At 43.6% G+C, this 22,272-nt stretch overlaps 1 protein-coding gene across 7 annotated transcripts in view; it reads left to right on the top strand.

The window, feature by feature from the left end:
- Positions 1-22,272, top strand: part of LOC147020965 (uncharacterized) — a 76,276-nt gene that overhangs the window by 40,290 nt on the left and 13,714 nt on the right. For 6 of the 7 annotated variants that reach the window (XM_085890705.1, XM_085890700.1, XM_085890701.1 and 3 more), the window contains 7 exons: positions 254-409; positions 3,452-3,563; positions 18,689-18,845; positions 19,561-19,761; positions 19,978-20,094; positions 20,943-20,979; positions 21,343-21,595. In XM_085890705.1, coding sequence (XP_085746831.1) covers positions 254-409; positions 3,452-3,563; positions 18,689-18,845; positions 19,561-19,761; positions 19,978-20,094; positions 20,943-20,979; positions 21,343-21,595 — 1,033 coding nt within the window. The remainder of the gene's footprint in view (positions 1-253; positions 410-3,451; positions 3,564-18,688; positions 18,846-19,560; positions 19,762-19,977; positions 20,095-20,942; positions 20,980-21,342; positions 21,596-22,272) is intronic. The other variant, XM_085890707.1, reaches the window with a different exon arrangement.

Raw genomic sequence — 22,272 nt, 5'->3', positions numbered from 1 at the left:
GATGCGTCGTCATTAATCTGGAGCACGTGACATTTTCATTGGCGTTGCAATGGCTATTACTAATGTCCTGTTCAGTGTGGTTTTTGCTCTTTTGGCTTCTCTATATTCTCGATGACTGAGCCAAATGAATGCAGACTGGTCGGTCATTTGGAGTCCTGAAGATTGGAATGCAGTAGTTTTGATAATGATCATACACTGCAGAGCTCCTCATAGCACTGATTAAATTTCAGCGTTTGGTCCCATTATATTCCAGGACAGTCCAAGGAGAGTGACTGGACTCCAGGTGATAGCAGCCCACTACAAAGCAGGAAGGCAAGCACAACTGTGCGAATGCAACGGCCAAGTGGCCTGGAGGCAGCCCGTCTCTTGCTCCGACTTGGAACGGAGTACGACTCGTCACAAAAACAAGGTTGGTAATACTTAAGCACTTGTGCTATTTGTAACAGTTAAGCTTTTGATACCTGAAGACTTTTTAATTTTATTTTCAGAGAGAGAGAGAGAGGGATCAAAGCTAATACCAGAGGGGTGAGAGGCCGACACATCCATTCTCAAATGTCATGCCCGTTTAATCACAGAAATGACTTGGAACATCATCTAGGGGTTCCAACGGTACCATATTTATTATTCTATGACAGCAAGAAGCCTTTAGAATGAAGCGTGACGGACACTGAAGGAACACAGAAAATTATATATATATATATATATATATATATATATATATATATATATATATATATATATATATATATATATATATATATATATATATATCGTAATACTTGTCAAAGCAATATAAAACATAAAAAAGTACACGGAAGGAGGAGAAAGGAAGAGAAGAACAACCACAACATCAACAACATGTTATAAAATATCCTTTTTTCATGTTTAATTTCCTTCGTCCTTATTAAGACTCACAGATCGACATGCAACATGCTATCTTTTGATTAAACTCGCCAGCGAAGCGAGAGGTCTTATATGCTAGTCATCAATGAAGCAGAAGGGAACTGGTAGATAAGTTTGTAAACATTGGCCAAGGAACAAGCAGAAATTGGTTGGGACATGCAGACATTACAAGGGAATAGAGAGGATAAGTGGACAAAGGAAATGTGAGCAGACAAGGAAAGCTGACAAACGGTAATTGTGGGAAAGTGCAGGTGAGCGAGAGTGTAGTCACTGAGAGAAGTCGAGATCAGGATTAAGAATATGGGATTAAGATGGCAGACTCACCATGTTAAGGGAGTGCAGGGAAGAAGATGACGGGACAGACGGGAGATTTCACAGGTGGGAAAAGAGAGGAGGTGAGCACTTAACTTCAATTAATGGAGGGTAAAAGGTATGAGTTGTTGGCTGAGTGAATATGACCTGGTGGGTCTTGTGAAGGACAAATTGCTGAGAGAGCATGTGGAGCAAAACTAGATATTGTGCTGTATGTAGATTGGATGCTTGTAGTCACGTGATCGGGGTTTATATTATGTCCTGCTCACTAGGCGGTGTGCCCTGTACGTCCGTGCTGCGCAATAAAGCAGAGTTTCCGCTTGCTCCGTTGTCCGCCTGGTTCGTGAACACTACAGATATGAGGCAGCAGAAAACTATGAGACAACTTGCCTGTTTGGGATAAGAGCAGGCACTACTTCAGCCTCCTGCCTAGTCACTCCAAATGCCCTCGCAGCCTTGGATGCTACCGCTTCCAGGAGTGCAAGATGAGATCTGGCAACACCAGCCCAGAGAAGAGAGCCATAATCTGCTCATAGAAGAGAGTGTACATCAGAAACAGGACATGTCCCAAGACACTGCCTTGAAGGAAAACCACTCTTTCAAGGATGGAGTCGGAGATATGGCACCACTTGAGAGCTCTGTATTGTTTACAAATACGAATAAATACCACCAGGCATTCGAGGACATTATCTCGGTTTTCTTGAAGGCAGTGTGGCTTTGAAGATGTATCCATTGCTTGTATTTTCTTTTTGTATACAAATTCAAGGTCCGTGGAAGAGGGGGAATACAGAACGGATCAAGAAGCAACAGAACAAAAGGAACAGCAGAAATAAGGAGGGAACAACAATAGCAGGGTTGAGGGACAAAATAGATGGAGATGGATGAATAAGGGATGTGGGAAGCATGAAGGGTAGAGCAGGACACAGGTGGACAAGTTGCATGTGCACAGAAGCAAATGCTCAGGAAGGAAAAACGGGAAGTTTGGGAAGAGGTGGGCTTTGGGAGGGGATTTAACGGGGTGGGGGGGGGTGGTTGTGAGGCAGGATTCTTTTTTGTAAAGCATCTCAGGTGACATCCTGTGAAAAAACAGAAGAGGATAATAGTGTCTAACAGATGTAATCCATTCTTATCTAGAAGGGCATTCGGTAGAGCGCATACCTCCACCAGGCTGATATGTTTACATTTTGTATCCCACTGTTAGGCCAGATCTGGATTCGGACCTGAGCCAAAATCTAATCGGCTTGTTCTTGTCACCAAACCAACTCATCTACGAAGTTTTGTCCGAATCTGCCCATAACTTTTTGAGATATCGTGGTATATATATATATATATATATATATATATATATATATATATATATATATATATATATATATATATATATATATATATTTATTTACATACATATATATATATATCTTCTTCTTCTTTCGGCTGCTCCCGTTAGGGGTCGCCGCAGCGGATCATCCGTATGATCCGCATAGTGATTTGGCACATGTTTTACGCCGGATGCCCTTCCTGACGCAACCCTGGTCGCCTCTTACGACACAGGGATATGGTACACCTATTTTAACCGGGGTATACACCGGCCCAGTACACTGGTACTCACTTTGCCGACCTCGGAAGGATGACAGGCTGAGTCAACCCCCTGGTGTATTAATTCAGTGGCCCAACGGGGCTTGAACTCAGGACCTTTTGGACCCAAGCCGCTGCCCTAACCACTGCGCCAACACCAGGCTATATATATATATATATATATATATATATATATATATATATATATATATATATATATATATATATATATATATATATATATATATATATATATATATATATATATATATATATATATATATATATATATATATATATATATATATATATATATATATATACATATCTTTCAATTGTGAAGAGTTGCTGAAAAATTCCAGTATCCGTATCCGAATCTTAACCAAATTATAATCAGTTCGTCCTTGTTTGTTACACACCCAACCTGTCCGCCAAATTTCATCTGAATCCATCTCCAACTTCTGGAGATATCTTGCACACAAACAAACAGAGAGATGGGTGAAAACATAACCTCCGTCCACCTTCGGTTGGCGGAGGTAACAGTAGTTAATGGATCTCTAAAGCAAAGACATCAACCCGAGATATGCTCTTTTGATAAAAGAAGTGAGTGAAAGTGCACGACTGAGAAAATAAGCATTTGCCCACTATTACCTTTCATCAGCAGGGACTGAAGTTCCAGCAAATTGTGAAGATCAAGATGAAGGGGAGAGTGCTGACAACTTGGAGGCAAATGCTGATCAAGTGGAAAAACGCATTCTGAGCTGCCCGACACAGTAAGTTTTCTTGTGTTTAAAATTACATCATCGTGCACTTGTTGAGATTACTTTTACCAATATAGCAATGAACTGTTTTGGTTAGGTACTATGTGGATTTGTTGCTGGAACATCCTGCTGCGATTTTTATGCGCAATACGTACGTCGTTCTCTACGTTCTCTGATGCAGTCTTACCTTTATGCTGTGACGTTGCACCCACGACATGGCGCGGCACATTTTATTTTCATTCAAATTTCACGCAACCACGAATGTCCAATGTCCAAATTTCACGCAACCAGTTCATATGTTGGCCACTCCAATACCCTTGGGCACTCCTCATCTCGTCATGGAATTTGCAGCTAATATGCAAGGGACTCTGATGTGGGAGGAAGCCATTTGGCCCATCATGTTTGTGCTATTTCATCACCACATTAATTCACTGTTATCAGTTTATTGACCTAATTACACTGAGGGACTGTGAGTGGTGGGGGGGGTGGGAGACATTGTCTCAAACACAGCATATTCACCTTCTGACGAGATCCCATCACAGACATCATGATCACTATCATGCATACTGTATAATAACCCATCCATCCTTAAGTTACCTACCAGTCATGCTAATATCCATGTACCCCTCTCGCCACAATCCATCTACATACCCATCTAATTCCACCTTAAACCTATTTCCTGTTTATGTTGCTACCACTTCTCCAGGAAGGCCATTTCGTCCACCACCATAATTCCCCATTTCTTTCTCTTAAGATTTTCTCTGCCCCTGTCATTAAATCTGCCAATAGGGATATAAATCGAGCAATGTAGTTATTGCTGAGGCTCGCATGTTCTATAACAGATAAAGCTTTCACTATGACCTGCTTGGATATGAGAAGTGAGGATTATTCCTCAGATTGGCACAAATAAAGCCAAAGGCCTGGTGGTGGCATAGAGGATGATTACTTGGTGCTTTTTTGTTGGAAAATTGGATTGGCCTATTTTAATGCTCCCTTTTGAACTAATGGCTTGTGATTCTGGGAATGCAGGTTCAAATCCCATTTGTGAAGTGCTGTATACATTTTGGTCCGTTGTCTTCTAATATTCTTGCAGTTCATCTAATTCTCTCCTAATGTTTGCTAATGTCTTTGCCTTGTATTGAATACATTCACAGGCTCTTTCATGAGCCTTTGATCACAAACAATAAAATGAGGCTGGGCACATATTGCCCACCATGTGAGCTTAAATGGTCGACAAAATGTAGGAACTTGAAAAGAAAGTTGCTACAGTAAATGTGTCGATATAATTTCACATCATGGACAGAATTCTTCACACGGTGGACAAAATGTGCCAAGCCTCATTTTATTGTCAGTTTTTTTTGTGACCAAAGGCTCATGGAAGAGCTTGTGCATTTGTATTTGTAATTTGTCTTCTATATTCCCAGATAAATTCCAATCCAATCCATTGGGACCATACTCTGTGTAGAGCGTTGGTGCTGCTTAAGCACTCTCCTTGGCAATTGGGCACAATCTTGGATGGGTCGCCACTCCGACATAGGATACCACATGCTGGCACTCATTTTGCCAACCTCAGAAAGATGATAGGCAGAGTCAACCCCAGCTGGTATTAATTCAACAGCCGAGTGGGATTTGAACTCAGGGTCCTAGGATCCCAAGCCTACCACCCCAACCATTAAGCCAACACCAGGCATTGAAGATAGCAAAAGTCACACCAGTGTTAAAATACAAGGGAACTTGCAAATTATAATCCAATTTCGACACGTTCTGTTTTTCCAAAATCGTTGGAGTTAATTACGTACACAAGAATGTTCACATTTTTAGATAAATATACAATTCTCTGAAATGATCTATTTGGATTCCAAAAAGGCCACTTGACATGTTAATTGACCCCATCAACAAAATTAACGATGCTTTTGAAAATAATTATGCTATTGGTGTTTTCATTGATATATCCAAAGCCTTTGATACCTTTGATTAATCACAAAATTGTTGTCAAAATCTATTATCGAATTTTTTTTTGGGGGGGGTTGGGGGTGGAGAAGGGGAAGGGTAGCTAATAATGATTGGTTGACGAGTTATTTAGATCGTCGCATCCAGTGCACAAAGTATCGATCTTTTTTTTTTAATCTGAATTTAAGAAGATTACTTTGGTGGAATTCCTCAAGGTTCTCTTCTGGGCCCATTATTGTTTGTAGTATAGATATCGATGACATTCCCACATCTGCAAATTCACTTTCTTTTGTTATCCCCGTGCACACGAAGTGAAAGGCGGGGTTAAGCAATCGGTTTGTGTCCGTCCGTCCATCTGTCAGAAAACATCTTAAGTTTATGATCGAGGAACAACTTGATTTCAACTTGATGTTATATTTTGAACATGAATCGGAAAACTAACTTGGAATTTATCAGTACTTCAGCTCTGAATTCGTCCCGATTGTGCATATGCAGAGAGAAATGAGATAATTTTTGTTTACCTGGCTGGTAGTCAAACAAAATTGAAAATCATTCCAAACAGGAAACTTACTGTTTTTAAGGACATCATAAAGGATGCAACCAGCAGCACAAAGAACTAGTATAACGTGCAGAATAAGGTGGGGTAAAAGACCCTGCGTCAACGGTGGTAAACGTCTGTGATATTTTTTTAAAAAAACAGCCCTTAAAATCTTTTTTGTATCCACTGTCGAGGCTCGTATAAGAGCGAACGCACAACAAAGGGGAGCAGGAGACAAGAGGGGTGGGAGAGGGAAGGATAAACAGTGGGTAACAGAGGTAACAGAGACTTTCTTGGTGAGAGAGTGAGAGGCCCAAAGACTCAGCCTCACCGCGGGAGATACCAATGATCCTAAATGCTTTGGTTTCCACAGCGTGAAGCCGAGAATGGTGTGAGGCAGGAGCACCAGCCCAGAGGGGGGAGCAGTACGCCACCAGGCTGCGGACAAAAGCTTTGTATGTGGTTAGGAGCTCAGGTGAGCCGAGGAAGGACTTTGCATGACGAAGGATTCCCAGTCAGTGACTGGCTTTGGAGGCCAGGTTGGAAATGTGGCTTTCCCAGGAAAGATCATGGCAGATAGTGAGACCCAGAAGCTTGAATGAAGTGACTTCTTCAAGAGGATTGTTGGGAAAGTAGGATTGTTAAAAAGAAAACTTCCGGTTCTGGGTTTAGAGCGTCGGCAGGTTCTCTCAGGAGTCTCTGCCGACTTTCTCAAAGTTAAGTCTCCGGTCGATTTTTGTCCCGTTTAACTGCTTTATTTTCTCATCGACATGTTACTGTGTGTTCCTTGTTCGGTTTTGTTTCAAAAATCATGCTATTTTGTGATTTTTGTAGACCTTGTCTTACCGGGTTCCTTGAGGCTTACCCATCCTTCCCCTCCAGGTGGACAGTCGTTTTTATTTGTATTCTCTCCCTATTACCTTCAATTCCTATTTTCCCCACTTTCCCAATGCCCCACCCCTCCCAACTAAACACTCTGTTTCTTGTCTTAAATTTAAAGGAAAAAACAAAATAACTACCTTCCTCCCTGCATATCCATGAATCCCGATCCCTCTTCTTCTTCTTCTTCCTCCTTTTGCCGGCACACCATCTTTCTTCTATTTGAACTGACCCACTCTTTCCATTACCTTCACAATTTCTTCTTCCAATCTACCACTCCAGAATCTTACCTAATCTTCAAAAATTCATCAAAAATTAATAATTTTCCTTGTATCCTTTCCATCCATACACCTTACCTCCTGTAACCACGTGTCTATCCCCTCTTCCTGATACTTTTCATCGACCCAGCAGCTTCACTCTGCGTTTACAGTTCCAAATTCACCATACACCTCCGTGATGTGACTTCAACCTTCCCTTTCCCGAATGTGAAGCAATCCTTATTTTAAATAAATAAATCCACTTTTGACTATAAACCTCCCGTAACCACGTGACCTGTTTCCACCCCCTGCGTTTACCGATCCAAATTCACCATTCACCTCACAATTTTTTCTACAACCTTTCCATTACCTAATCTGATGAAAACTGTGACTCAAAAAAAAAAATAACCGATCTCTTATAATGCTTCATCTTCCTCTTTCACATGTGTGGTTCTCTTTACTGCATCATAATGTGCTACTCTTCCTCTATTTCCACAAACTGCTCTCAATTCGCCCTTTCATTCATACCTTGTCTAAAAATCCAACTGTTGCAGCGTTTCTTCTCTCCATTCTCTTAATTCGCCTTTATTGCATCCATCAAGAAATGTCTTTAATCGCATCTCTGACCTAAAAATGTTAAAACGCCCAGTTTGCTATGAATGTTCACTTTCCATCAACCATTCTTTTTTTCCAACTTCTGTGCCAACTCACTCCTCTCACCCCTCCCTCTCAAAGCAACCATCACACTCTTCTCCCTCCAAGCTTCTCTCTCACCTTTCTCAAAAACCCCCTCCTCACCTTTCTCCCTCAACTCTCCCCACTCACCCTTCTCCCACCATTCACCCCCTCACTCACCCTTCTCAAAGTCCCCCCCCCTCACGTCTACAAAGCTGCCTCCATCCCCTGCGCTCTCACCTCCATCTCATCACTCCACCTCCTCAAATCCTCAACTGCCTTCTGCCCCCTCTCTTGTCCCCCCTCTCCCTCAGAACCACAGAGTCTTTTCTCTTCCTCTTCTGGCCCCCTCCCTGAGCTATTCTGCAATCCCCCACACTCTTTAAACAACTCTCTTTAGCTCCCCCCCTCTCCCCTTCTCCTACCCTCACCCTCCCCTCCCATCCCCTGCACCTAAAGCCTCCTCCCCTCCCTCTTCATTAAAAGTGTGAACCTCAAATATCCAGGACCTTTGCTCAAACCTTACAGATTTTTCTACACTGGTTGCCACTGACAAACCAGACATAATCTGCTGAACAGAAACTTTCCTCCCTCAAGACGTCTCTGACTTCCAAGTATCTCTCCCTGGTTAATCCCTCCTCCGGTATGACAGACCTGAGCCTCGTCCTGGTAGAGGAGTTGCTCTCTTCATCAAAGACTCCATTCCTCACTCTCCATGCGCTCTCCTCACTCCCCCACACCCCCAGGAACACTTCTGGCTACGGCTTCCCCTCCACTCCCACCTCGTGTTTATATGTGTACTGTACCGTCCACCAAACAGTGATGATTCCATTTACACCTCACTGTCCAAAAACATGGATAAACTTCTATCTTCTCATCCAAACTCTCTCTTCCTCATATGTGGTGACTTCAATTGTCATCATGCCAGTTTGCTATTTGTGGGTGTGCCCCTCTCACCTGTCATGGCATTTCAGCAAAAGACTTCTGCGACTCATTGGGCCTGACTCAATTGGTCAACTTCCCGACCCGGATCTCAACCAATGGTACTCTATCTCTTCTGGATCTGATTTTGACAAATTTCCCTGAAAGTATCTGATGTTTTTCCTCCGCTCCAATCGGTTCTGACCACGTGCTTGTAAAAGAGGACATCCCTCTGGCTATTATCAGAGAACCACCTCGGCACCGTCGAGTCTGTCATTTCACTCAGGCCGGCTGGAGGGTCTCCAAGCAGCCATCAAACTTCTAGACTGGTCTCCCATCGCTACTTTCTCCAACATCAACTCGTCCTGGGAATTCTTTCAAAGAAACTTGTTCTCTCTCATGCACAGATTTATCCCCTCTCGTCTTCAGTTGTCCTACCCTTCCTCCCGCCCATGGTTCACTGAAGCTTGTGGCGAGGCAGTTGGCCTGAAACAACTTGCCTTTGCCTCATGGAAAACAAACCCAACTGAGGGTAATCTCAGTTCCTTCCATCAAGCTCGGAACAAGTGTGTATCGACCCTCAGGAGAGCCAGAAAACACCATCTTTCTAAGCTCAAGTCTGAACTCTCAAACCTCTCTCCCTCCTCCAAATCCTCGTGGCATCTAATCAAATCTGTTTCTGGGGTATGTTCCCACTCCATCCCCTCCCTTTCCTCAAATGGCTGCACCACATGTGAAAAGGCTGAATGCCTAAACTCGGTGTTTGCATCAAAATCTTGTGTGCGAAACCCATCCCTTTCTGTACCCACCTTACCCAGTCGCACACAACTGTCCCTGGACTCTGTGTCCTTTTCTCCTGACAAAGTGGAGCGCTTGCTGTCAAACCTCGACTCAGATTCTGTAACAGGTCCAGATGGGATAACCCCACGTGTCTGAAAAAAACCTGCTCCTCTGCTCTTGCTCACCCTCTCTGTTCTATTCACCCTCTCATTTGCTCAAGGTCATCTGCCATCTGCTAGGAAATCAGCAAACTTTACTGCCCTGCATAAAAAGGTGCAAAAACCGATCCGTGCCACAACAGACCAATCAGCCTTCTCCCAATCATCAGCAAGGTTATGGAATCCATCATCGCTTCAGACATTAAATCCTTCCTCTTCTCCAATGGCTTGATTTCCGATCATAAATTTGGTTTCAGACCAGGTCACTCTACCCTGGATCTGCTGCAACTGCTCTCCCAACAATGGATGGAGGTACTCAATGCCAGACATGAAATTAGAGCCATATCCCTGGACATATCGCGTGCTTTTGACACAGTCTGGCACCCTGCCCTGCTCACCAAACTCTCTTCCTATGGTATCCAAGGCCTTCTCCACTCATGGCTCGCAGACTTTCTCTCCTGTCGCAGTCAACATGTGGCCCTAAATGGAGTTCTCTCATCCCCTCTTCCTGTCCAGGCTGGAGTTCCTCAAGGTAGCGTTATGGGTCCTGTTCTTTTTCTGGTTTTCCTCAATGATCTCTCCGACTCTCTGGAAAATCCTCTTTATCTCTTTGCTGATGAATCCACCCTCTGCCGTACCATCTGTCATCCTTCAGACCGGCAAGCAGCAGCTTCTTCGCTCTCTGCAGATCTGGGTAAAATCATAAACTGGTTCAACACGTGGAGCATGTCTTTCAATCCTGACAAATCTCACACTCTCACGATGTCTCTCCGAAAGGACCGCTTGGAAATCACCCCCCCCCCCCCAATCTACTTTCTCAACAATCCTCTGGAAGAAGTCTTTTCTTTCAAGCTTCTGGGTCTCACTATCTGCCATGATCTTTTCTGGGAAAGCCACATTTCCAACCTCGCCTCCAAAGCCAGTCGCCGACTGGGAATCCTCCGTCGTGCAAAGTCCTTCTTCGGCCCACCTGAGCTCCTGACCACATACAAAGCTTTCGTCCGCAGCCTGATGGAGTACTGCTCTCTTCTCTTGGCTGGTGCACCTGCCTCTCACCTATCTTGGCTTCACGCAGTGGAATCCAAGGCATTTCGGATCATTGGTATCTCCCACAATGAGGCTGAGTCTTTGGGCCTCTCACTCTCTCACCACAGGCCGGTCGGTGGTCTTTGTCTTCTACTGTCTCCTCTCCGGTCTAGCCCCCCCCCCCTGCTCTGTCTGCGATTTGGCCACACCATATTTCCTCAGGGCACTCAAGGTCCGCCAATAACCCCCTTCTGGTAAAACTACCAAAATCACGAATCACTACTCACCTTCACTCTTTGATTCCTCTTTTTTCCCGCCTTTGGAATAAACTCCCTCACTCTGTTCAATCCCTTAAGCCTGGTGTTGGCGCAGTGGTTAGGGCAGCGGCTTGGGATCCAAAAGGTCCCGAGTTCAAGCCCCGTTGGGCCACTGAATTAATACACCAGGGGGTTGACTCAGCCTGTCATCCTTCCGAGGTCGGCGAAATGAGTACCAGTATACTGGGCCGGTGTATACTCCGGTTAAAATAGGTATACCATATCCCTGTGTCGTAAGAGGCGACCAGGGTTGCGTCAGGAAGGGCATCCGGCGTAAAACATGTGCCAAATCACTATGCGGATCATACGGATGATCCACTGTGGTGACCTCTAACGGGAGCAGCCGAAATAAGAAGAAGAAGAAGACTCTGTTCAATCCCATTCTTCCCTCCAGGCCTTCAAAACAGCTGTTCACCTCCACCTCTTATCGTCCCCCATCCAAATCCTCAATCTTTTCTACTCCCGTTAATCCACACCAAACCCACCTTCAAATTCCCTGCTTTCCTTCCTGAAAGTCCCTGTAGTGTCCATCTTGTATACCCCATGTTCCCCGCCCCATCCCTCTCCCTTCCACAGATCTCTGAATGTCTCTGTCCCCCACTGTTTTGTCCTTTGCACGCCCATCTTCTATCATGCCCCCCCTTGCTGTGCGTCGTGTGTTAGTTCTCATACGAGCCTCGACAAAGTGTACAAATTTTAATTTTAATTTTAAAGTAGATGGGGATATGGAAGGTGGGGGGGGGAGGGGTTCCAGACTGTCCTTTCGGAGAGACATAGTGAGAGTGTGAGATATGTCAGGATTGAAAGACCTGTTCCATGTGTTGGACCAGTTTATGATTTTATCCAGATCTGCAGAGAGTGAAGTAGCTGCTTCTTGCCGATCTGAGGGATTACAGATAGTATGGTTGAGGGTGGAGTCATCAGCAAAGGGATAAAGAGGATTTTCCAGATTCAGAGAGATCATTGATGAAAATCAGAAAACGAACAGGGCCCAGAACGCTGCCTTGAGGAACTCCAGCCTGGACAGGAAGAGGGGATGAGAGAACTCCATTTAGGGCCACACGTTGACTACGACAGGAGAGGAAGTCTGCGAAACATGAGTGGAGATGGCCTTGGATACCATAGGAAGAGAGTTTGGTGAGCAGGGCAGGGTGCCATACCGTACCGGAAGCACACGATGTGTCTCAGAAGATGGCTCTGATTTCATGTCTGGCATTGAGGATCCCCATCCATTGTTGGGAGAGCAGAAGCAGCATATCCAGGGAAGAGTGACGTGGTCTGAATCCAAAGCTTTGCACATCTGGATTTGGGGATTTTCTCCCATTCTTCCTGGCAGATTTGCTCAATCTCTGTCAAGTTGGATGGGAAGTGTCGTTGAACAGTAATCTTCAAGTCTTTCCACATATTCTCAATTGGATTCAAGTCTTTGCTTTGGCTGGGCCACTCAAGGATTTTCACATTCTTGTTCTGAAACCATTCCAGTGTTTCTTTGGCTGTATGCTTGGGGTCATTGTTACCTCCGCCACCGAAGGCGAAGGAGGTTATGTTGTTACGGAAGAAGCTACCAATGTTAAATTACACCACGTGATTCAGGAGAGTGATGGCTGGTGCTGGTTAGATTTTGGTCAAAATCGGTCAAAGGTCAAGGTCACAGTGAGGTCAAACATTCGATTTTTGATGGTTTGGTACAGAATCATCGTAGAAACTTCTGGTTTGCGTCGCTACCTTTTCTAGAGATAGCTTTTATTAGACAAGGTGAGAGGTCAAGTTGACGATTTTGTAAGTACCAGTCTATGACTGCTTGTCTGTTTGTTTGTGTACAGGATATCTCATAAAGTTGTGTCCGGATCCGGATTAAATTTTGTGGTCAGGTTCGGTGTGTGACAAGGATGAACTGATTAGATTTTGGTGAAGATCTGGATCTGGATCTGCATGCAAGAATCATTTAATTTTTAAGTGATTCTTCACCATTGAGGGATTGGGCCAAAAACTATATCGTACTGTATTGCATGATATTTCAATTATGTAATGGGCCTGATATGTTCTCGTGGAACATTACGTGGCGGAGGTATATGCTCTACCAATTGCCCTTCTAGTCCTTTTGGAATGTAAATATTTGCCGCAGTCTTAGGTCTTTTGCACTCTGAAGCAGGTTTTCCTGAAGGATTTGCCTGTATTTGGCTCCATTCATTGTTCCCTCTATCCTTACAAGCCTCCCAGTCCCTGCCACTGAGAAGCATCCCCATAGCATGATGCTGCCACCACCATGCTTCACGGTAGGAATGGTGTTCGATGGGTGTTAAGCTGTGCTATGTTTCTGCCAGATGGAGCACTTTGCATTCAGGCCAAAGAGTTCAGTTGTTGTCTCATCAGATCACAGAATGTTTTTCCCTCATGCTCTCAGAGTCTTTCATGTACCTTCTTGCAAACTCAAGGCATGCTGTCATGTTCCTTTTTCTCAGGAGTGGTTTCTGTCTGGCCTCTCTCCCACAAAGCCCAGATTTGTGAAGTGCTGCAGAGACTGTTGTACTTCCAGCAGGTTCTCCAATCTCAACCAAGGAACTCTATAGTTCTGTCAGAGTGGTCATTGGGCTCTTGGTCACCTCCCTGACCAAGGACCTTCTTGCCCAGTTTGGTCGGATGGCCAGCTCTCGGAAGAGCCTGGGTAGTTCCATATTCTTTCCATTTCCTAATGATGGAGCTCATTGTGTTCTTGGGAACTTTCAACACTCCAGAAATTGTTTTATACCCTTCCCCGGATCTATGCCTCCTCACAATTGTATCTCGGAGCTCTACAGACAGTTCCTTGGACTACATGGTAGAGCTTCTGCTCTGACGTGCACCGTCAACTGTGGGACCTCATATAGAAAGGTGTGTTTCATTCCAACTCATGTCCAATTCATTGAATTGGCCACAAGTGGACTCCAATCAAGTTGCCCAGACATCTCAAGGATGATCAAAGGAAATTGGATGCACCTGAGCTCAATTTGGAGTGTCATGGCAAAGGGGTTGAATACTTGTTGATGCAACACATTTCAGTTAATAATTTTTAATAAATTGGTAAAAAAATTCTGAAGACATGTTTTCACTTTGTCATTGTGGGGTATTTTGTGTCGATCGGTGACAAAAAAAAAACAAAAATCTCAATTTAATAAATTTTAAATTCAGGCTGAAACAACAAAATGTGACAAAAGTCAAGGGGTGTGAATACTTTCTGAAGGCCTCGTGTTGGCATAATTTGAAGACTGAAATTTTTGGTCCCCCTCAATGTGCTCAGATTTTTGTACTGCTCCCTTGTACTTCCTTCTTTATCAAAAGTTACTCTTGTGTGTGGAAATACATTTCAGTCTATTCTTAATAATTTATTCGTTTTTCAGAAAGAAAAAAAACTTATTGGAGTTAAAGGGGCACTCGTATACCTCTGCCAGGATGAACGGTTTACGTTTTGTTTGCCACTGATGAGCTGGATACACATCTGTACCTGAACCAAAATCTAATCGGCATCTTCTTGTTACCTCGCCAACTCATCCACCAAGTTTTGCCATAATCCGTCCATAACGTTTTTAGATATTGTGTGTATATCATTTTTGGCCCCATCTCTCAACGTTAAAGAATCACTTTAAAAATTCTCGTGTCCAAATCTGGATTCGGATCTTCACCAAAATCTAATTAGTTCGTCCTTCTCACACACCCAACCTATCCATCAAATTTTGTCTGAATCTGTGCGCATCTTTTTGAGGTATCCTGCTGACAAAAAAACAAACAAATATACAAACAAGCAGTCATAGACTGGTACTTACGAAATCGTCAACTTGACCTCTGACCTTGTCTAATAAAAGCTGTCTCAAGAGAAGATAGTGTCGCAAACCAGAGGTTTATACGATGATTCTGTTCCAAACCATCAAAAGTCGAATGTTTGACCTCACTGTGACCTTGACCTTTGAACGATTTTTACCAAAATCTAATTAGCGCTAGCCATCACCCTCCTGAATCACGTGGTGTAATTTGACATTGGTAGCTTCTTCCGTTCTCGAGTTATCGTGCCTACAAACAAACACACAAACACACAAACAGAGGACGGAAGTCATCAATATACTTACGAAATCTTTAGATTTCGTAAGTAACAAAGATGGGTAAAAGAAAACCTCCATCCATCTTTGGTGGCGGAGGTAATATGTGGGATGCCACCTGGATCTCAAACTGATCAATTATTCATCACCTAAACCAGGCGTCGGCAACCTAAACCAGGCCGCGGGCCACTGGGCCACGTTCAGGCCACCTCGCGGGCTGCACCCCCCTCCCAACCCCAAAAAATAACAAACACACCTAAAATCAATGAAAATAAATGTAATTGTAAATTGAATCTTCAGACCTTCAGCCATCTGAAACAACAACGAAAAAATATTTAAGACCAAGCTAAGTGGACGAGAAGCGAAAATAATTTATTGTGACGTACAGAGACTGTGATATATGTGGAAGAATCATATGTCCACATATGTTAAATTTGCCGTCGGTTCAGAAAAATGTTTTCGCGGGCCGCACGGGAGGAGCTCGCGAGCCGCAGGTTGCCGACCTTGGACCTAAACCTACTGAAATTACATGATCTCACTTATATTTATCATGCAACAAGGTAGTGTATTTTTATGTATAAATATGTGAACAGACACCACTCTTCTCATTTGTGCAACTTGTTTGATTTTAATGATCACATTCAATGATATACTGCCACATCAATGTCTCGTATTCATCTCCCGAAGCAAATAATCGTATCTTTCCAGCACAGCATTTGCTTCTCTGGTTCCAAACTTTGGAATCGTTTGACAGACAGTTTAAAATATTCCCCCTCTTTGTAAAATTTCACATGTATGTTGATCAAATGTCTGTCTGATCTCGTTCTAAATCATGACCAAATGTACAGCTGCTCAGGTTCTAAACCATTCTTCCTGCATTGTCTCAAATTCCAAATTGATTTTGTACAACTACCTGACTTTGTACCATGGTTTATTGTATCTGTTATGTAATCGGTCCTTGTATCGTGTGTAATGTTGTCTCTGTTACGGTGTGCCCAACACAAACCACCTGCTTTCCGGGACTTGTGCTTCCCTTCTGTTACTGTTTTCATACGCTGTACTGGATTGAATTTGAAGAAGGAAAAAAAATATATTGAAAACATCACCACGCTGTTCAATACAGTTTTATCCTGTTGCCCCAAACTATTGATCCTCATTTCCATAAAATATTCATTGGTCATGTATCTCACAATGCACACTTATCATTCCCACTCCCCACACTAACCTTCCAACTCATCATCATCATCATCATCATCATCATCATCATCATCATCATCCATTGTGCTATGCAGAGCGTTGGTGCTGCTGAAGCAGTTACTCGGCTACAATCCTGGTGGGGTCGCTATTCCGGCTCAGGAAGTTTGGGCAGGAATTTGTAATTTCTTCAGGGTGCTGGCGATAGCTCACCTACTGGACACAAAGGACACCATGGGATCTTTACTGTCCACCTAATGCTGGCAGACAGGACACCCAGTTTATCGTTCATCCGAGGGATGGCACACACATTGATGAATCACCCCGCCCGTGAAACCCCGGTATTGACAGTTTATAGGTAGGCTGAGATTCAAACCCAGGATAGACAGCCGAGAGGTGAGTGTGCATACCTTCTCACTCACAATAAATAAATAATAAAAATGACGACCCACAAATTGCACAATCACTCTCAATACACTATATCCCGCCTCCAATAAAATGCTTTACAATCGTACACGGCAAAGGTTTGGCAAGCACCGGTGTATTTATTGCACCATCGCATACAAATTTGTTTTATCCTCATAAACCTTAATCAATTTAAACGTCCTCATGCCATGTAAGGTCATTATTATTGGTGTATTCGAGAACACTATGATTGGTGTAAAAATGCTTTTCTCAGTTGTGGTTGAAATAAACACACTGTAAAGGCTGATTTAAAAATAAAAAACATCATTTTACTACATTAAATAACGCAAAGGTATGTGGTAGACCACAGTTGAGATGGGAGGATTGTTTGAGAAGAGATATCTGTCAGGTTGGGGTGGTTGGAGAATAGAGATAGTTGGCTGAGGACAGAGGGAGGTGAAGCCTGGTGTTGGCTTTGTTATGGTGGCTGGCCTGGGATCTTAGGATCCTAAGTTCGAGCCCCATTGGTCACTGAATTAACACCAGGTGGGGTTGACTCGGCCTGTCATCCTTCCGAGGTCAGTGAAATGAGTACTAGTGTACTGGTATAGGGGCACAGCATCAGCGGCACATCCGTACCCCAACAAAATGATAGCTACCCAGCAGCCAAGTTCAATATGCAAGTAGAAGAAGAAGAAGAGGGAGGTGGTGGGGAGTATCATGGTCAAAGCAGAGCAGAAGTTTGGTGCCATCGAAGCTCACACCTTATAAAGGGAGGTGGAGGATGCAGGATGGAAGATGCGGGATGCAGGATGGAAGATGCGGGATGGAAGATGCGGGATGGAAGATGCGGGATGTGGGATGGAGAATGGAGGATGGAAGATGCGCGATGGAAGATGCGGGATGTGGGATGGAGGATGGAAGATGCGGGATGTGGGATGGAGGATGGAGGATGGAAGATGCGCGATGGAAGATGCGGGATGTGGGATGGAGGATGGAAGATGCGCGATGGAAGATGCGGGATGTGGGATGGAGGATGCGGGATGGAGGAATCGGGATGGGGGATGGAGGATGTGGGATGGAGGATGCAGGATGCTTGATTGATGCTGGTGCATCTGAAAATCTTTGAAGAAAATCAGGGCTGGCTCGATCTCCACCAAATTTTACATTCATGTTCGTCATACCCAGGGTCAGGTCATGGACACAAGGAAAAAAAAATCTCCCCCTCATGTGAGGGAGGGGTGGGGGGAGACGACTTGCCAATACTCGCAAAGGGAGCAGGTGTTTCTAGTTTTACAAACAGCATTATTAATGTACATTTGCGTAAATAATTCCTCATTTTATATCTGCAAAGAAGTGGTTGTTGTTTGGACATTGTTCATAAAAAAGCAGCAGAAACCCATTGGTTTTGGTCTCACACAAACTCATTGACATTGATGCATGTCATACAAACCTATCCAGGAACACTTTTATCATCTCCTTTTTGCTTTTATCATCTCCTTCCTATCCAGGAACATCCAGGAACACTCATCATGCAATAACAGGAATACTTTGAGCATTCCATGGAAATGAGAGCTTACATGTGTAAAGCACTCGCCACTCGGTGATGAAAACATTGCAAATGCTCAAAAAGGAGATGATAAAAATGTATAAACCCATTTAACATAAATTTAATCAGAATTCCCCCGTTTCTTCAGTTTGACATACCCTATGCGTGTACACAATGCACTTTGGCAATGGGATGTAAAATGGCATATCAACACTTCCATGGTGTAAAACTATCGTCAGCTCGTCACGAGAAACTGCCAGTCGAGGCAGCGCACTCCGGTAATAAATCCCCCGTTCCCCCAGCCTTAATGTTTTTTGGAAGTGACCCTTTAGTTTTCCTTTCTTTCATTTTCTTTTGGCTGTTTTGAATGTTTGAAGAGCTTCTTCTTTTTTTTTTTTTTCCTTTTCCTGGCATTCAGATCGGTGCAGCACTCAAAGGCCGTCGAGACTGTTTTGACTCCTGCACCCGACACTACCCGGAAAAGACCCTGCACGACCCACATTGCCAGAAAGAATGCTCAGAAACTAGCAGCAAATTTGTCCCAGGGAAAGAGAGGAAAGGCCAGCACAAAGCAGGTATGTTATGTTTACCTTCGGCATGGCACAAATGTCTTGCGTGTTTTACACCTGCGCTTACAAAAAGAGACCTTAAGCACTGCAACGGGCATTTTAATGTGTTGCTTCATTGTAAAAGACACGAGATTGTGGAACCCCCCCCCACCCCCTTCCCTCTTAATGAATTAATTATTTTTTTCAATAACTTGCTATATATATATATATATATATATATATATATATATTCTTCTTCAGGACTTCCCAGACCCCTTATTATTTTTCTACATTTATTTTTTATTTTTCATTTTCTTCATGAATACAGAAAACCCTCAAATATTGCGGCACTATTCAGGAACGGAGCCCCCACAATATTTAAGGGTTGACTGTACGCTGGAGTCTTTTTTCCATCTCCCCTCTTACCCCTCCTACCTCTCCCTCCCCCCACCCCAACACTCTCATGATGTGTCAGACCTTTGTTTTGACGGCACAGATCTTGTTCTTTTCCCCCTCTCCCCTCCCCCACCCAAATAAACCTGCCCAACCTTGTTCCATTTTAAAATATGATTTCCCCATACTGTAAAACAGACTTAAAAAACAACATTTCTTGTATATGTCCAGAACCCCCACTCCCCTTCCTCATTTTCATCAATACCACACTTTAACCGAGATTATTATAAACTACTATTTTTGATAAGTCTATTTTGACACTGCCTGTTTACTTTGACCTATGTTTTAGGACCAGGCTCAAAGCAAGGCTGTGATGCAGAATTTTACCGCCGAAAGCCCCACGATGGCCGTAAATAAAGAAATTATTCCGAGCCTGCAGCTGCCAGAAGAGCTGGATCAAGCTCCCGCCTTTGTTCCAGCCTGTTTGCGCTCACCAAGCCCTGCAACCATGGCAACAGATTTCTCGCAGTCTCTGGAGCTCATTGAAGAGGTGGTCATCAGACTCCTTTTGTTAATCAAAATGTTGAAGACTCAAATTTCAGTCTTCAGGTGGAAACGTTTTTTTTTTTTGACCATTTACGATTGGTATTTTCTTAACGTTGATATCTGGTTTTTGACAGATTATTTTTATATTGCAAGTGCAAAAGCTTTCTGGAGTCCATGATTGTGAGTAAAATTGCGTATTGTGCTGCTATAACGCTCCCAGTACCCCCAGATAGAAGTCCTCGATGAGGAGCTGCTTTTGAGTGAAACGGTGCATACGGTTGAGATAGATGTGGCGTGTGCCGAGGTGCATGGCATAAACCACACTCCTACTTCACGTGTACGTATATCTCAAACCCAGTCAGACCGCCAAAACCACTTATTTTCCGGTCCAGTTGAGGTCATGTCAATGGCAGTGATTGTTTCTGTTATCTACCTCAGTATGTATCGGGGGCAGCAGGATATCTTTTTGGTATTTCTGCATTCGGCTACTGCTTTTTGGGTTTAAATCATGTCTGCACAAGTGAGGCCTACTTCTTTCAATTTGGAGGGGTCTCATCTGTTTGCTTTTCTCATAAGTTTGGCATACACTGGACAACAACATGTATAGAGCAGTAATTTCTTGGGGTTGTATACAATGTTTGTCTGCAGCACAATCTGCAGGTATTGACATACTATGCAAAGACTTCTCCACCCCTTAAACCTTCTTGCAACTGAACTCCACCTCCTGTACCTTCACTCAATGGCCAAAGACAGAGACCATCTTGCAAAATGGGACGTGCTCATTTTTCGATCAGTATTTCAGTTTAAAATTTTTATTGTTTTTTTTTTATCCATAAAACAGCGAATGGTACATGACTCTGTGAGATGGCATAAACCGGCCAACTTTTCCCCCACATGACACACAAATCCCTGTTTCTTGCAACAAATTGGGTAAACTTGGACAGTGTATGCCCACCTTTACACAAGGTCGATATTTTTTTTCAGTCTCTCATGGGCACAAGCACCCCGACAAAATTTCCTGTCGTTCTGTAGCTGACATTCCACCTTTTGTTCTGTCTTCAGCTTGAACTGCAGGCTAATTTATGCACAAGGCTCCCATAGTGATCCTTCATTGAGAAACATGATAAATGAATGACCGTCATGTGATTTGATTGATGTTGAATGATGCAAGTTTCTTCATTCCAGGAAGAAACTGCAGAAGATTGCCGCGACTTTCAGCATGGTATGTCGTTTATCCTTCTTCTGCTTCTTCTTATTATTTCGTATTCAGCACAAAGCTGTGGGGTGGCATCATTGGTTGAGGGTGCGGCTGTGCCACTGATGCAGTAGGTTGGGGCAGGAATTTGTAAGTTGTTCAGGGTGCCTATGATAACTCGACTACTCTTTACAAAGTATACCGTGGGATCTTTAACTTCCACCAACTAATGCTGACAGACTGGACGCCCGTTTTACGTCCATCTGAGGGACGGCTTTCTCTCAAAGCTAATGTCACAAAGCCCTTGCCCTGCGGGTTGGGGTGGGGGTTGGTTTCATGAAGAATATAATTTTGGTGAGTCTGCTGCTCATTTTAATCTTGTTTGATCAGACTCTGCTGTTTACGAAGTAATGGCTGAAAATGGTGACGATGCAACTTCCGGATCTCCTCCCACTGTACTGTGCATTATGGTGAGAGATGATGATTGGAAAGAAGAACAAAGCGTGGCTGACAACGAGCAGGGGGTCAGTGAGGAAATTGTCCAATCTTCAAATGAGCTTTCCTCACACAGCGTTCTGATGCTGTCTCTCGAGCATCCTGTGAATGAGACGGAATTGCCTGCTTTCGAGGAAACCAGGGAAAGGTGAAAGTTTGTGTTTTGCTTTAATTTTGCTTTGATATTGTTTTAAACGTTTTTGATGTCATATTTTATTTTTCTTGCGCTGATTTACATGTTTTTCCTGACATCCTTTGTTGTGTTACTTTTGTCATACGTGGGTATTGTTAACCAGGGTGGGGAAGGGTTGGTCGAAGAGGGGGTGATGGAAGAGTTTTTAATGGTCAATAGGAGTGGCCTGTCACGTTGGGGCATATACCAACCATAACCACTGAACGTGAACACGTTTGCAGAGTGAATCTCTGGGAAGAAGCACATTATACAGCCGATGTTATCTGCCTTGTACATGTTCTCGGCCTCATTCAAGCTGCTGTTTCCCATGTGGGCAAAATTTTCCATGATGGGGAGGTCTGCACATTTTAAAGCAATGGCTGTCCGAATATACTCGATCGAGTGGAAGCCCGTGGTAAAAATACCACGATGACAAAATAAGTAAATAAATAAAATAAATCGAAGCCTTTCATTCTTACGCTGGTTGAAAGAGCCCAGCAATGGGAGGTTATATGAACGATGTCTTGAGTTGTAATTGTAGAATTGTAATTCTCTGAGGAGGATTCCCGTGTTTTCGGGAGGGATGGTGAGGGAAACAGATGGGCAGTTTGAGACAAAAAAAATTGATCCCGGGCGGTATATAGGCAACGGTG

The sequence above is a fragment of the Eptatretus burgeri genome, chromosome 8 (genome assembly GCF_056783735.1).
Source record: "Eptatretus burgeri isolate ZD-2024b chromosome 8, Ebu_testis_v1, whole genome shotgun sequence".
NCBI lineage: Eukaryota > Metazoa > Chordata > Myxini > Myxiniformes > Myxinidae > Eptatretus > Eptatretus burgeri.
This window is presented reverse-complemented; position numbering and strand designations above follow the sequence as displayed.